The sequence below is a fragment of the Labrus bergylta genome, chromosome 17, assembly GCF_963930695.1.
Source record: "Labrus bergylta chromosome 17, fLabBer1.1, whole genome shotgun sequence".
NCBI lineage: Eukaryota > Metazoa > Chordata > Actinopteri > Labriformes > Labridae > Labrus > Labrus bergylta.
The window spans coordinates 7,194,887-7,207,282 of NC_089211.1; the positions used below are offsets into that span (position 1 = coordinate 7,194,887).

At 45.9% G+C, this 12,396-nt stretch overlaps 1 protein-coding gene across 1 annotated transcript; it reads right to left on the reverse strand.

Moving 5' to 3' along the window:
- Nucleotides 1–523: 523 nt before the first annotated feature.
- On the reverse strand, nt 524–11,581 carry dqx1 (DEAQ box RNA-dependent ATPase 1). Its single transcript, XM_020640033.3, has 12 exons — nt 11,317–11,581; nt 8,969–9,342; nt 7,467–7,660; nt 6,528–6,972; nt 5,498–5,791; nt 5,221–5,320; nt 4,552–4,710; nt 3,824–4,015; nt 2,878–3,003; nt 2,550–2,740; nt 2,268–2,458; nt 524–1,433 (listed from the first exon to the last, which is right to left on the reverse strand). Exons 2-12 carry the CDS (start codon nt 9,293–9,295, stop codon nt 1,247–1,249), a joined length of 2,406 nt encoding a protein of 801 aa, XP_020495689.2. The 5' UTR covers nt 9,296–9,342; nt 11,317–11,581; the 3' UTR covers nt 524–1,246.
- Between the last annotated feature and the right edge of the window lie 815 nt (nt 11,582–12,396).

Sequence of the window (12,396 nt, forward strand, 5' to 3'; positions counted from 1 at the left end):
AACATCTTGATTGTTACAACTTTACATAACTTATTAAATGAACATCAGGCAGATTGAAGAAGACTTGAAACTAAAGATTGAGACCATAAACTTAAGAGGAAATCATCTGAGAAGTAGGAACTTTTCTCCTCGAGTCGCCCCCTGTTGGCCTTTAGAAGTATTGCAGATTTAACACCTCTGTATTGGCTTCACTTTTAGCTCTGTATGTACACACACTTTTTATGCAACGTCCAGGTTTCTTACCTCGTGCACTAAAAGCTGTACTCTTCTAAATCTAGCATAGCACTTGTTGAGGTCGGTGGTTCAGGATCTGCTGCAGCTTACATCACAGTCGACAGCACGCGGTCCTCTGTGTGCTTTAAAGCTGGACCTTCAACTTAAACATTTTTTTTTCTGCACACAGAACCTTTACAAGAAGACAAAGTCCAAGCTGTAGTTTATGTGTTTAAAGGGGAATATCCCTAACCAAATATCACTGCTGTTTTAAACATTTGATGCAAAGAAAAACAGAAATGCCGAGAAATAAATCTGGAGATTGCATTTAATACAAGACAGAGATATCACGTCGGACAGAGTGTGAGACTGCAGAGAAAAGACTTGAAAAGAGGCCGCTGTAGAGCGAGGAATCACTCAGCTGGGTCGTGTCGGACAAATCCATTTAAAAAGGAGGACAAGAAAGAGTTTCATCGCTGACACGGAGATAAGAGAGAGAAAGGCAGAACGAGGATCAAAACCAGGAAACGTCATACAAACGGTATCAAAAAGCTGGAAAAGATTCTCCACAGTTCGTCATCACAGTGTGAAGCTTCTGCATAGAAGTCGAACGTGCTCTGATGATCGTGTGCGCGCTCACTGCTGTAGTGTTTATTTTATTGCTTTTAGCTGGAAAAGAAAAGACGTTGAATAAAGTATTTTTGCTGTGCTACAATTTAAAACCGATGTTTTGAACACCCCACAGACAGACACACAGAAATCCCTCATTAAATAAAAAATAATCTAAATAATATCAAGAATTAAGTAAACACGACAAACGGAAAAGTATTTTCCAAAGCCACTGCATGTCAGATATATTAAGAGTTCATTTTTTTTATAGTAAAAAGTCTTTTTGAAATCACATCCGAGAGATTCAACCTGAGATGAGATTTCAGATTTCGTACAAATTTCAGCTCAAATATTAAAGTGACCATGTTGGGTTCAGTGTCCTCTCCTGAGACGTCAAACTTCTCCTCCTTCTTCTTCTTCTGTCTCATTGGACGACGCAGAGCTCCGTGCTCGTCTCTGCAGCTTCCCTGTGAGTCCGGCTCTGCGCGTCTGATTCTCCGTCCTGCTCGTATGACGGCGGCTCCAGGCTCTGCCTCAACTCCATCAGCAGCTCTTTGCCGTCGCTTGAGGGAAGGTTTCCCAGGTAGTACTGAGGCGTGAGCTCCACCAGCCTGCAACACAGACGTCATCTTACTCTAAAGACAAAATAAAGAACCTAAAATCGTTTACGGGTGATTCAGCAGCCGTGAAACAGGCTGTAATGGCTGCCCTGTTGTTCTTTTCTCCCCTGACAGGCTCAAGTTGTTATTCAAGATTAAAAGTCAGGATCTCTAAAAATATGGACCTTTTTCTGAAGAGTGAGATACTTTTTCTACGTCCTCATTTTAAACGTCGCCAGACTCCATTGACAAAAACTGCAATTTAACCACACAGATCACCGTACACGCTGGTCTACATGTGCGTCCACTGGTTTGATTTTTTTGTGTTGATATCCAACGCAGGTGTTTTAAATGATAGCCTCAGTTCTTGTGTAACACAGTAAAACAAAAAATAACTCATCAAGGCAGCGGCCGACGAGCGACTCTCTGATCTGTAAAATTAGCGTTTTTGTAAATGGAGTTTGGCGGCTTCAGATGGAGCGACGCAGCGGCTTGTTCTGGTTTCAAAAAAAATGGCGTCAGTTTTATGTGAAGCACACAAAAAATAAAATGCATAAAAACAAGTAAACTCCTTTGTAACAGATAGTGACTTTAGTTTATCTTCAATCTGATCAAACCTGCAGGAACTACAAATCAAGTGACAGACTGACAGACAGGATGGACGCCTTCCAAGCGGGGGGCCCAGGTCTGTGGCTCCTTTCCCGCATGTCATTCCCCTCTCTCTCTCCCTGATTTCCAACCCCTTCCACTGTCCTTTCTCTCCATTAAAGGCACAAAAAGCCCCCAAAAATATCTTAAAATAAATAATTAAATAAATCCATCAAACAGCGACGGCGTCTGACTCACATCTGAGGGTGGACTTCAGAGGCGATGCGGATGCAGTTATCTCTGGAGATGGTGAACTCGTGGTAGAGCACCCAGCTGGGGGGGTCGGGGCGCGGCTGTCGACACAGGTAGGAGGAGAAGGGGTGCAGGTGAGCCACGTGGCGGTGAGTCAGAAGGAGGTAGTTACCTGAGCCGTCCACGTCATGAGCCACCTGAAGACCAAGACAAAAACATGTACTGTATGACCAACAGCAAAGAGAGGAAACGCTGGAGGAGGTCTGCAGATTGGAACACGGCGTTTACTTTGAGGAAGAAGCCCGAGATGAGCGCTCTCTTGATGTTCGTACAGTTGTCTTGGCATCCAAACGCAGGAGGAGAAACAGGAAGCTCTATCCGCTGCATCACCTCCAGAAGCTCCGCCCTGATCACCACGGCCAATCGTAAGGCTGCTTGACTCAGGAAGTTCGTCGTGCACCACGCCTCGTCTTGATTATCTGCAGACACCACCCAGGGAACAATTACTACTTCAGTATAACATGCTAATAAGACCTCAGCAAGCGTCAGAACAGACTTCACAGTTTGGTTCCAAAGTTACATTTTGTTAAAGTAATGGAGGCTGGAGTATACGTACGCTCTATGAAGGCTTTATAAATATTAATGAGAGTCATGTGATCTCCCTCTGTGTGCATTAAAGGTCTCCAGTGAGTGACAGCTGCCTCCTCTCTGCTGGGGTCTGCTGTCACGAAGCACGATGGAGCTAAAAGAGGAGAAAGAAATGAGTAAATGTTAGTTCTTGTTTTTATATCTTAAAGTGAAATTCTGACAGTTTTAACCTCGATTATATTTTTACACATTTTGAGCTTTAAAGGAGCAATATGTAACTATGACACCTAGTGTTTAAAATGGGTACTGCAGTCTGAATTTAAAACATTGTAGAGAGCTGTCTCCCCCCGCCTCCTCCTCTCTAGAGTCGATGTTCACTCAGGTCACCATGTGGTGGACCCTGAAGCTTCAGTGTTTATCCAGCTCTGCATCGGTCTGTAAACCTTTCTGTGTTCTAACCTCTCTCCATTTTTCAAAAGCATCTCCAATATTGATCCTAGTTTGAGCACGTTTCTGCTCGTGGAGCTTATTAGAAACATGCAGAGGCTTTTTAGGTCGGGTACAATCACTTCTATCTGAACCACTTCTCTTGCTTCCATCACTGCAACACCTGTTGGTTTGACCTGATAACTGCTCTCATATCTGGTAAACCGAGGGGTGTCCAAAACGGCTGTGTGGGGGGGGCCTTAAAACCACCTACCTTCTCTGGTCCAAACAAATCCAGACCATTAAGGACCGTGACTGTATTGAGTAGGGGGATAGCAAGTCAGAACTCACCTGTTCACCTTTTGTTATCAGTGTAAGAGAGCGTGAGCTGGGTCACAAACGTTTTTGTTGACTACTATTCTCTGATAACTTTGACTTTATGCACATTAACATGAGTAGATTATATTAGACCCCTTAATGTGCACACAGCACATTTGCAGAGTTCATTCTCCTGACCCAACAGTTCCATGGTTCACTTGTTTAGCCACCTGTTAGCATAGCAGCGATAGTGAGCAGCTCATCCACACAGTCGTACTCGCAGGCGGCGATCAGCGCTTTGGCCAGCGACGGCTCCAGAGGAAGTTCGGACATGATGATGCCGACCTCGGACAGGTTCCCATCATCATCCAGAGCTGCCAGGTAGTCCAGGTCCTCCAGGGCCTGCATGAGGGCCTCAGGGGCTGAGCGACAGGGAGAGAGAGAGAGATAGAGAAGTAAACATGGAGGACAGAGAAAGGAAGGTGATGTTCTCGGACTTGGAAGTGTAGATTCAAAATCAGCAAAAAGTCTCTTTGCTGCTGCTGCACACGTCATTGATCGTGATCAGATGAGGCAAGAAGGAAGTTAAATATTTGAGGCACTTCTCTAATGTCAATGAACTGCAGCAGACAGGGTTAAAGGTAGAAACAAGTTTTATCTCTATCACTGTTTGTGTCTGTATCTCTCTGTCTGCAGCTATATGACATCACCACGGACACATCAGGCGTTTAGTTTTGGTGTAAATGTACGCCTGTATGCTTAACGTCGTCTTCTGTTTGCTTAAAATGTTCTCACATATTACACATATTAAACTTCTAGAGAATTTCAGGAGGACGGCTCCTGAAATCGTCCTGATTTGGCCGTTCACACATATGCACCAAACCAGCATGAAACTATCCCCGTCATGTAACTCTTTAATGAGAATGTTTGTTTTACTGACAGTAGTTCATGAAGGTACCTGGTCTGTCCAGGAACTTGCACTGTCCCATGTCGGCGATATCTAGTCTCTTCAGCAGCAGCACCAAGTGGCTCAGGTTCTCCTCCATCACCCCCGGACAGTGAGCCTCCCCCATCCCCTCTTCATACAGAGACGGAGGGTAGAGACGGAGACACAGCCCTACAAGCAGAACACCAGGAGTTATGGTGCAGATAATTAGCAGAGAGACTGTCCTGTTGAAATGAACCAAAATAAAAACTTTTAACAGCTAAAGCTTTCATTCTTTTGTGTGTAGAACTTAAATGCTTCTGTCTTACATCCTTACTTCAAAGCTTTTTATTGGCGTCATTAGGTTATACTGCATGATGTGTAAAATGCAGTGAAGACGCAGCAGCAGGGGTCACCGGTCAGGGCCGAGCAGGCTTAAAAATCAGCTGATTCTGGTCGCCCACTGATCTATTGATGCACCTTTAGACTGAACTGTTCAGTGGCAGAGCTCTAAGGGTTAAAAAACTACACCAAGTTGATTTTGTCCTCCATGCTTTAGAACAGCAGACAGAAAATGTCCCTCTTTATCCTACCACTAGGGGGAGCCAAAGTGAAACCTATTTAAAGGCTTCATCCAGAGTCTGACGCTGTTGAACTGAATCCACAGTTTCACCTGAACAGCAGCAGAGTCCGCTGACCTACCTGGGAGGTGGCTGTTCACTCTTTGGGTTCTCATGTCGGCCTGATGTTTGCTGATCGCCCTCAGCACCTGAGAGTTGGCTCTTATTTGTGGATTGTAAACCTGCAGCAGAACATCAGGGAGAAAGAAAAATAGTTTCAATGTTTCACCCTGCATTAAAATCAAAATGTTTAAATTATTGCACAGAGCTGATTTATGGTAGCTTCTACAAACATCGAGCAGAAATCCCCTCCGATAAGTGTCTTTATTTAGTTTTGGTTTATTAAATCACGGACTCACAGTTTTGAGTTGAAGGCCGGTGTCGATGACGTAGCGGATCGCTGGCAGGGAGAAAGAAGCCTCGGCGAGCGTGTCAGTGAGGAACACTTTCCTTCTGACTCCAGGTGGACCTCCGGCTCCCATCGCTGAGGCGTCCGAGCTGTCGTTCTCCCGCAGCGTGGAGGGGTCGGCCTCGTAGACCCGCTGGATCTGCCCGCCCAGCCCCGCATGGAGGGGGACCATCCTGAGCGCACCGAGCTGAGGACTCAGAGCCACACACTCCTTCTCCAGCAGGGACACACACTCCTCTGCTTCCTGCATGGATCAGATCAAAACAAAGACGTTTCATTTCATTTTTAATCACCCAACATTCACTGTGGGTTTATCTCAGCTGACACATGTGACTCACACACACAAGCACACACGCACGCACACACACACACACTGCTCAGTCTTCAACAGAAACCAGGAGAGATGAGAGTCGGGCAGCAGGAGGTGTGGTGATGTTGACTTAGAGGGAGTTAAATGTGCATCCTGCAGAGTTTAAGGTCAATATGTACTGAGAGCTTTGCACATCAAGGATGGCGAACACACAACAGATGTGTGTGTGCCTGCGTGTGAACCAGGACACCAGACACCTGCAGACTCTAGAGGACTCTCAGGTGGAGGTGTTCTCTTTTTAGTCCTCTACAAGACAAAGGAGGTGAAACTCCACAACACAAAAGTGTGAACAATGCTTTGAAAGGTTTTTTTTTTTGTGTGAAATGAGATCCAGACCGATAGACAGTTTAGCAGGTAATAAGTAGAGAAGGTAGACTGACACCTAATTATAGTGTTTCCAAAATGTGCTGACTTCTTAAAGACTGCATGATGTTCTCTTAACGTCCACAGGTGTCATTAAAAAACAACCATTTTCTGCTCAAACCACATGCTGATTGTTTTGCAGACTTTCAGTCAAACTACGATATTCTGAACAGGATGTGACTCCAGAACAACTGAAGACCTCTGTGACCTTTTTGAAATGTAAAAAAGAGTTGCATGAAACGTGTACCTGTGCACTGGCCAGAAACACCATCACGTCTCCTTCCTCCCCCCTCCTGTGCAGATCCAGCACCATGTGACACGCAGCAGAAACCGGTTCCTTCCCAGCGGAGAGCTCCCGGTACAACGTCTCCACCCGGTTCGCCTCAACAGGCCTCCGCTCCTCCTCTTCCTCACGCCCCTCTTCATCTTCATTAGAAGGGGGGACACCGTCCAGGCTGAGGTGAGGGACCGACGGGCCCAGGAAGGCGGAGAGGCGCGGAGCCAGCGTCGGGTGAGTGAGCAGGACCACCCTGAAGTTATCGGGTCTCTGCCTGCAGACGTCACACAGCAGACCCAGCAGCACGTCGGTGGGAACCGTCCGCTCCTGCAGCTCGTCCAAAACGACGACGCCGTACTGATGCAGCAGGGGGTCTGACATCATTTCCTCCAACAGGAGGGTGTCGCTGACAAACCTGAGGAGAGGGAAACCAGGACATTTGAAATAAAGAAAGATTTCTGAGTGATGGGGCCAGACACATTTAAATAAAAACCTGAAAGGCAGAATAGATGAAAGCGGAAACTTTTCTTTATAATTTACTAATTATAGAGTGCAGGAGAGGACACGGGGATCATTTGTCTCAGCTAAATCGCTTTCACTCCCACCCTGGACAAGGACCCTGCAGGGGATCAGAGAACAAAGAGTCGAGGTGCGGCTGCAACAATATCAGAGAAGACTCGTGTAATCCAATGAAGCCGTCGACATTACCACAGGGAGGAGAGGACTATTGTATATGGCACAAATGAGGTCAGAAAATAAAATGGGGCATGACTCCTTTCCCAACAATTTAGACAAAAAGAAAATCCCCAGGAGGAACTTCAGTTTTTAAAACCAGGACAGGTTTCCACCATGTGGGACGTTAGAGGCAGAGATGTAAACAGCCACTTGGTTGGCTGAGAGATCCCCTACCTGAGCATGGTGTCAGGTGTGCAGCTGTCATCATGAGACACTCTGTATCCGACCTCCAGGCCCAGACTCAGGTCCATCTCATCGGCGACACGCAGAGCCAGACTCACCGCCGCCACCGAGTACGGCTGAGAGCAGCAGACCAGACCCTGAGAAAACTCGTAGGACAGAGCGAACTCTGCACACCACTGAGGAACCTGCAGGACGAAGGAGGAGGAAGAGAATTATGTTTTTTGATACTTTCTTTTTATTGATATTTTCAGAGTAAAACAAGACAAAGGAAAAGAAGGGAATAAAAAAGGAAAGAAAAGAAAAAAAGGTAACCTGGGCCATACATCAGTCAAAATACACAAATCAGGGTTTTTCAATTAAGATGAGTTACATTCCGTACAGTACATATTCCATTTCTAGGAGCAAGAGAATTTAAAAAAAAAAAAGGTCAACAAAAGCAGGAAGATGTGACAGAATACAGACCCTAAAATAAGTCACTCAAGTCTGACAGCTTCCAGCTTTTGTTCGGATCTCAAATCGACTCTGAAGAGCAAAATAAAAATGAGCCCCAAACTAAAATAAACAAATAACGCCACCTCCTTCCCCTTTCATGTGCTCATCTGAACCTCTGTAAATATAGAGAATATAGATGAAACAAAACGCTGACTAATCTAAAAGTCAAACAAAAGGAAACTAGTTTCCAAATATTTTATAAATAGATGAAATGTTCAAACATGTTCCGGGCAAAAAGTGAAAAGAAGGAACAACAATCTGCACACCAAGGACAAGGGACGCTTGGAGCCTAAATTTAGAGAAAACACTCGACCTTGGACCAATGTGAACCGCTATTGTTTACAACGATAGTCGAGAAGGATGGTCACATTGATCAGGCTACACGTCATGTCCAGGTTGTGTACCCGTGCTTGTATTCCCGCAATAATTGAACCGAGCCAAAGGCCACATCATCCAGCCGTGTCAGGGGAAAGGAAGTGTACCGTGCTTGAGCAGGGATTGAGTACTCACACCGGTCAAACAAACTGGACTTTGGTGGTCAAACCTGCTTGGGCCCGGTGAGGATTACCTAGTGTGAGCGTACAGAGAGGATGCTTTTTCAGTAGGATGAAGTTTAAACGCTGCAGGTGGAGGTGCAGGGAAGAGATCCCAGAGTGTAATGAAGTGAGAGTTCAGGTTACAGCGGTACCACAGTGTAAGGTTTAATGTTCTGTTCATTATCCGCCTGAGGGGAGTGAACCCAGGAGCTGCCGTCATGAGAACCAGGACACCACAGGGAAAGTTCAAACACAACAACACACACCTCTGCACACTCTGTCACCGGTTGGTTGTAGGATATTTTACTTTGAGGCTGGCAGGAAAAAGTCCAGATAAAGTCGGCAAAAAAATCCGGCTTTTGCACCTGAAGCTCACCCTGAAACTCTCTGGGAATGTGTGTATGTTTAAATGTTATTTTTTAACCTACACCACATGCTTGTGTGTGTGTGTTACTTCCTGGTTACCTGCGTGCTCTTCCCCGCCCCGCTGGCTGCACTCAGCAGCACCATGTTGTGGCCCTCCAGATGCTCCAGCAGACTCTGCTTCAGTCTCCACACCGGAGACTTCCGCCTTTCCTCCAGCAGAGAGTAGTACCGTGAGGAAAACGGTAAACCATCGTACGGGTTCACCTCCAGGTCTCCCAGCCCGTCCTCCTCCCCTCCTTCTCCTCCATCGTCTAAATCCCCCGAGAGCAGGGACGACACGGAGAGGGAGTCCAGGGCGGTGTAGGGCGGGAGACGAGACCCGGGGGAGAGGGAGGCGGCAGGGGGGTCTGCTGTTGGTGATGACATCAGCAGCAGGGGGTGGGGGTGAAAACGAAGCGTGCTTCACAGATTACCTGGAGAGAGAAAAGGGGGACAGGTGGGGTTAGACATTTCACCTGCAGTGTATCAGTGTACCAAAGACTAGCTAGCTTAAAAGGGTAAAATGACTCGGAATAATTGAGCTCCGGCTGATCGTTTGCTGTCACATCTCTGATTCTCTTCTTATTTACTGATGCACTCGGTTATAAAGCCGATGGGTTGATATCTCTGTTACTGACGGACTCTGTTCTCAAACACATGCTCGGTTGGCTGCAAACAAGGGCCAACTGAGCATGTGCAAGTGTTGATACACACTGCAAAAAAAAAAAAAAACTTGCCACAGACGTCATTGATGGTCTAACATTCAGCTGTCACTCCGGTGCAGAGCCTGTAAAATGGTGTTTTTGATTCTGATTCTGATACCAATATATTTCCCGCAGGGCTATAAGCCTTGAGCTAAGAGGTCAGGGGTCATACAGCGAATAGCAAAAATATTTTAGGTGCAATTCAGGGACGACAAACATTAAGGTATAATAGATCTCAGGGGCCACCTCATATCCTGTCTCTACCAACGAGGCCCTTCAGAGGAACCTGCAGCATGTCTGGTATTTAAGGGAGGAATGTCAGCTCCACCCAGACGCCATCGAATGTGAGTGTGTGTGTGTGTGTGTGTGTGTGTGTGTGTGTGTGTGTGTGTGTGTGTGTGTGTGTGTGTGTGTGTGTGTGTGTGTGTGTGTGTGTGTGTGTGTGTGTGTGTGTGGGACAGCTGCGACAGTGTCTTTGTAACACTGTGAAGTATTACTATTGCTGCTAGTATTGCTGCTGAGGTGAATGTCGCAGCAGGCCGTGCATAAATGAGGACGGCGGTGGTTGTGGGGACGACCGATGGCGGCGTCTCGGCGTCAGAGTCAGTCGTCTCTTAACCTGAAGGTCGGGGGTTCGATCCCCAGCTCCTGCAGCTACATGTCTGATGCCTTGACACCTAACCCCAAATTGCTCCCTCTGCTTCATCGGCATATGAATGTGTTTGAAATGCAGAGTCTCCAGTTAACCTAACGAGCATGTGTTTGGACTGTGGGAGGAAGCCGGAGTACCCGGAGAGAACCCACACATGCACGAGGAGAACATGCAAACTCCACACAGGGAGGCTCCTGTCAGACGGGGATTCAAACCAGGAACCTCCTCGCTGTGAGGAAACAGAGCTAACCACTGCAGCACAATGCAGCCTTACTCATCACAATAATTAAGAATCTCTTATTGTATTTATTTATTTCTATTATTCTCTCTCTCTCCTCTCTATTGCTCATCTAACACTTAAACCCTGAACCTGTCCATCCAGATCCAGACATGACTGTAACCATTACAGTTTGTCTGTCTGCTGTCTCTCTGTCCGTCTCTCACTTTCTTTTTGTTTCTTTGTCACTTCCACAGATCAAAAATGATCAACATACATTGTGATTAATTTAACAGACTGTTGTTGTGGATGCATTAATTATGATTTTATAACCCTCCTTGGATACATTGAGCTTCTTTGTCATGCTCGTGCTGCACATGTCCTCCTATTATGTCTGGATTTAGGATTATCTATGATTCACCCATGGGTGGAGCCATAACTCCAGTTTATGTCCAGGGCGATGAGCTATATATAGAGTTAACAAAGGACGCTTTTAAAGCTGAGTGTTTATTTTACATCAGGGGACAAAAAGCTTTTCATCATCGCTTTTTTTGTTGTCATCGTCATAATCATTTTTATATCACATTTATTGGTTAAATGTAAAACCTTTGTTTATCTGTTGGTCATAAATTAATGAGCTAATTGGATTTTCAAAATAAAATCCTTGACTTTCAGCCCACTCAGGTCGCTTTCTCGTATTTTCTTAATTTCTGCCAGGAGCGGTGTGTCAGCTGACAGTCACAGGCGGCCGATACGTCACAGAAAAACCACCTTAAATCAAACAATAAGGTCGTATAACAGTAATAAAGTGTACTCAGGTGTATCCGTGTCTTACCTGAGAAACATCAGGTGAATCAACAGCACCGACAGTCCGACCTCAGCAGCCCTCTGTTGTTGTGTCGCTTCACTCCGCTCCGTGTGACGCTACAAACCGGCTTCACATACCGGATAACGGCTCCACAGTCACCAGGATATCATGAAAAGGTAGCTCCACAAGTCGCTGTCCGTAAATAATTACCAATTCCGGTAAAATGCCTGTCGATAATGATGGTTAGAGACGCAGGTGTGAGGTGTCCACTGCTTCTTTTAGCTAACAGCCGCCATGTTTGCCGTCGAGCTGTCAAACGTCGTGCTGCGTTCAGGGCACCTCGGAAAAATACACACCATAGGGATGTGCATTATTCTTTTTTGCCGATTATTAATTTTTTTTACGGAAGAGGAATAGGGCCAGGGCCAGACATGAGGAAAACATTTTAATGATTGAAGGATTTTTTTTTTTTCTCCATTATGCATTTCGAGAAAAAAGTCGTAATGTGGGGGCCTCGGTAGCCTGGTGTGGCTGGTTTGCACGGCCCATGTGTGGGGGGCTGTGGTCCTCCAGGCTGACGGCTCAGGCTCGGGCCTGACCTGTGGCTCCTTTCTCACACGTCGTTCCTCACTCTCTCCCTGATTTCGCACTCTATACACTGTCCTGTCTGTTAATGGGGGCATGAAATATAACTAAATACATTTTAACAGTGAAATAGTGACAGAGGTGTGCACTGAGGGACACGGGAGGTACTGCAGAAGAGAACCTTTGTTTTGGTTTGAGAGACTGATGCTGAAGTGCATTTTATCATAAACTTCTAAGAGTCGCCTCCTACTGGCCATTGGAAAGAATACAGGTTTGAAGCACTTGCATAGGCTTCACCTTTTAATTCAAAAGACTACAACCAAGGATATGAGGTAAAGAGTTTATGGGCATTTTCAGACCGCAGGAACTTTTTCATAGTTCTAAGAACTGTTGGAACCCTCCCTTTTTTAAATTGATTCTGCACTGCAGGATCTATGAACTATTTTAGTTCCTGGAATCCCGAAAGTCAGAAAAAAACTCTCCACGGTGTGTTGTTCTCTGGGAACTTCCCAGTGGATAGTT

What these genes read in the sequence shown, in the direction of transcription:
- dqx1 (XM_020640033.3), bottom strand. Translation starts at nt 9,295, where the DNA reads ATGTCATCACCAACAGCAGACCCCCCTGCCGCCTCCCTCTCCCCCGGG. An exon ending in AGTGAACAGCCACCTCCCAG is followed by an intron (nt 4,711 to 5,220) that starts GTAGGTCAGCGG and finishes TTCTGCTTGTAG; the next exon opens with GGCTGTGTCTCCGTCTCTAC. An exon ending in TATCGCTGCTATGCTAACAG is followed by an intron (nt 3,004 to 3,823) that starts GTGGCTAAACAA and finishes CTCCTCTTTTAG; the next exon opens with CTCCATCGTGCTTCGTGACA.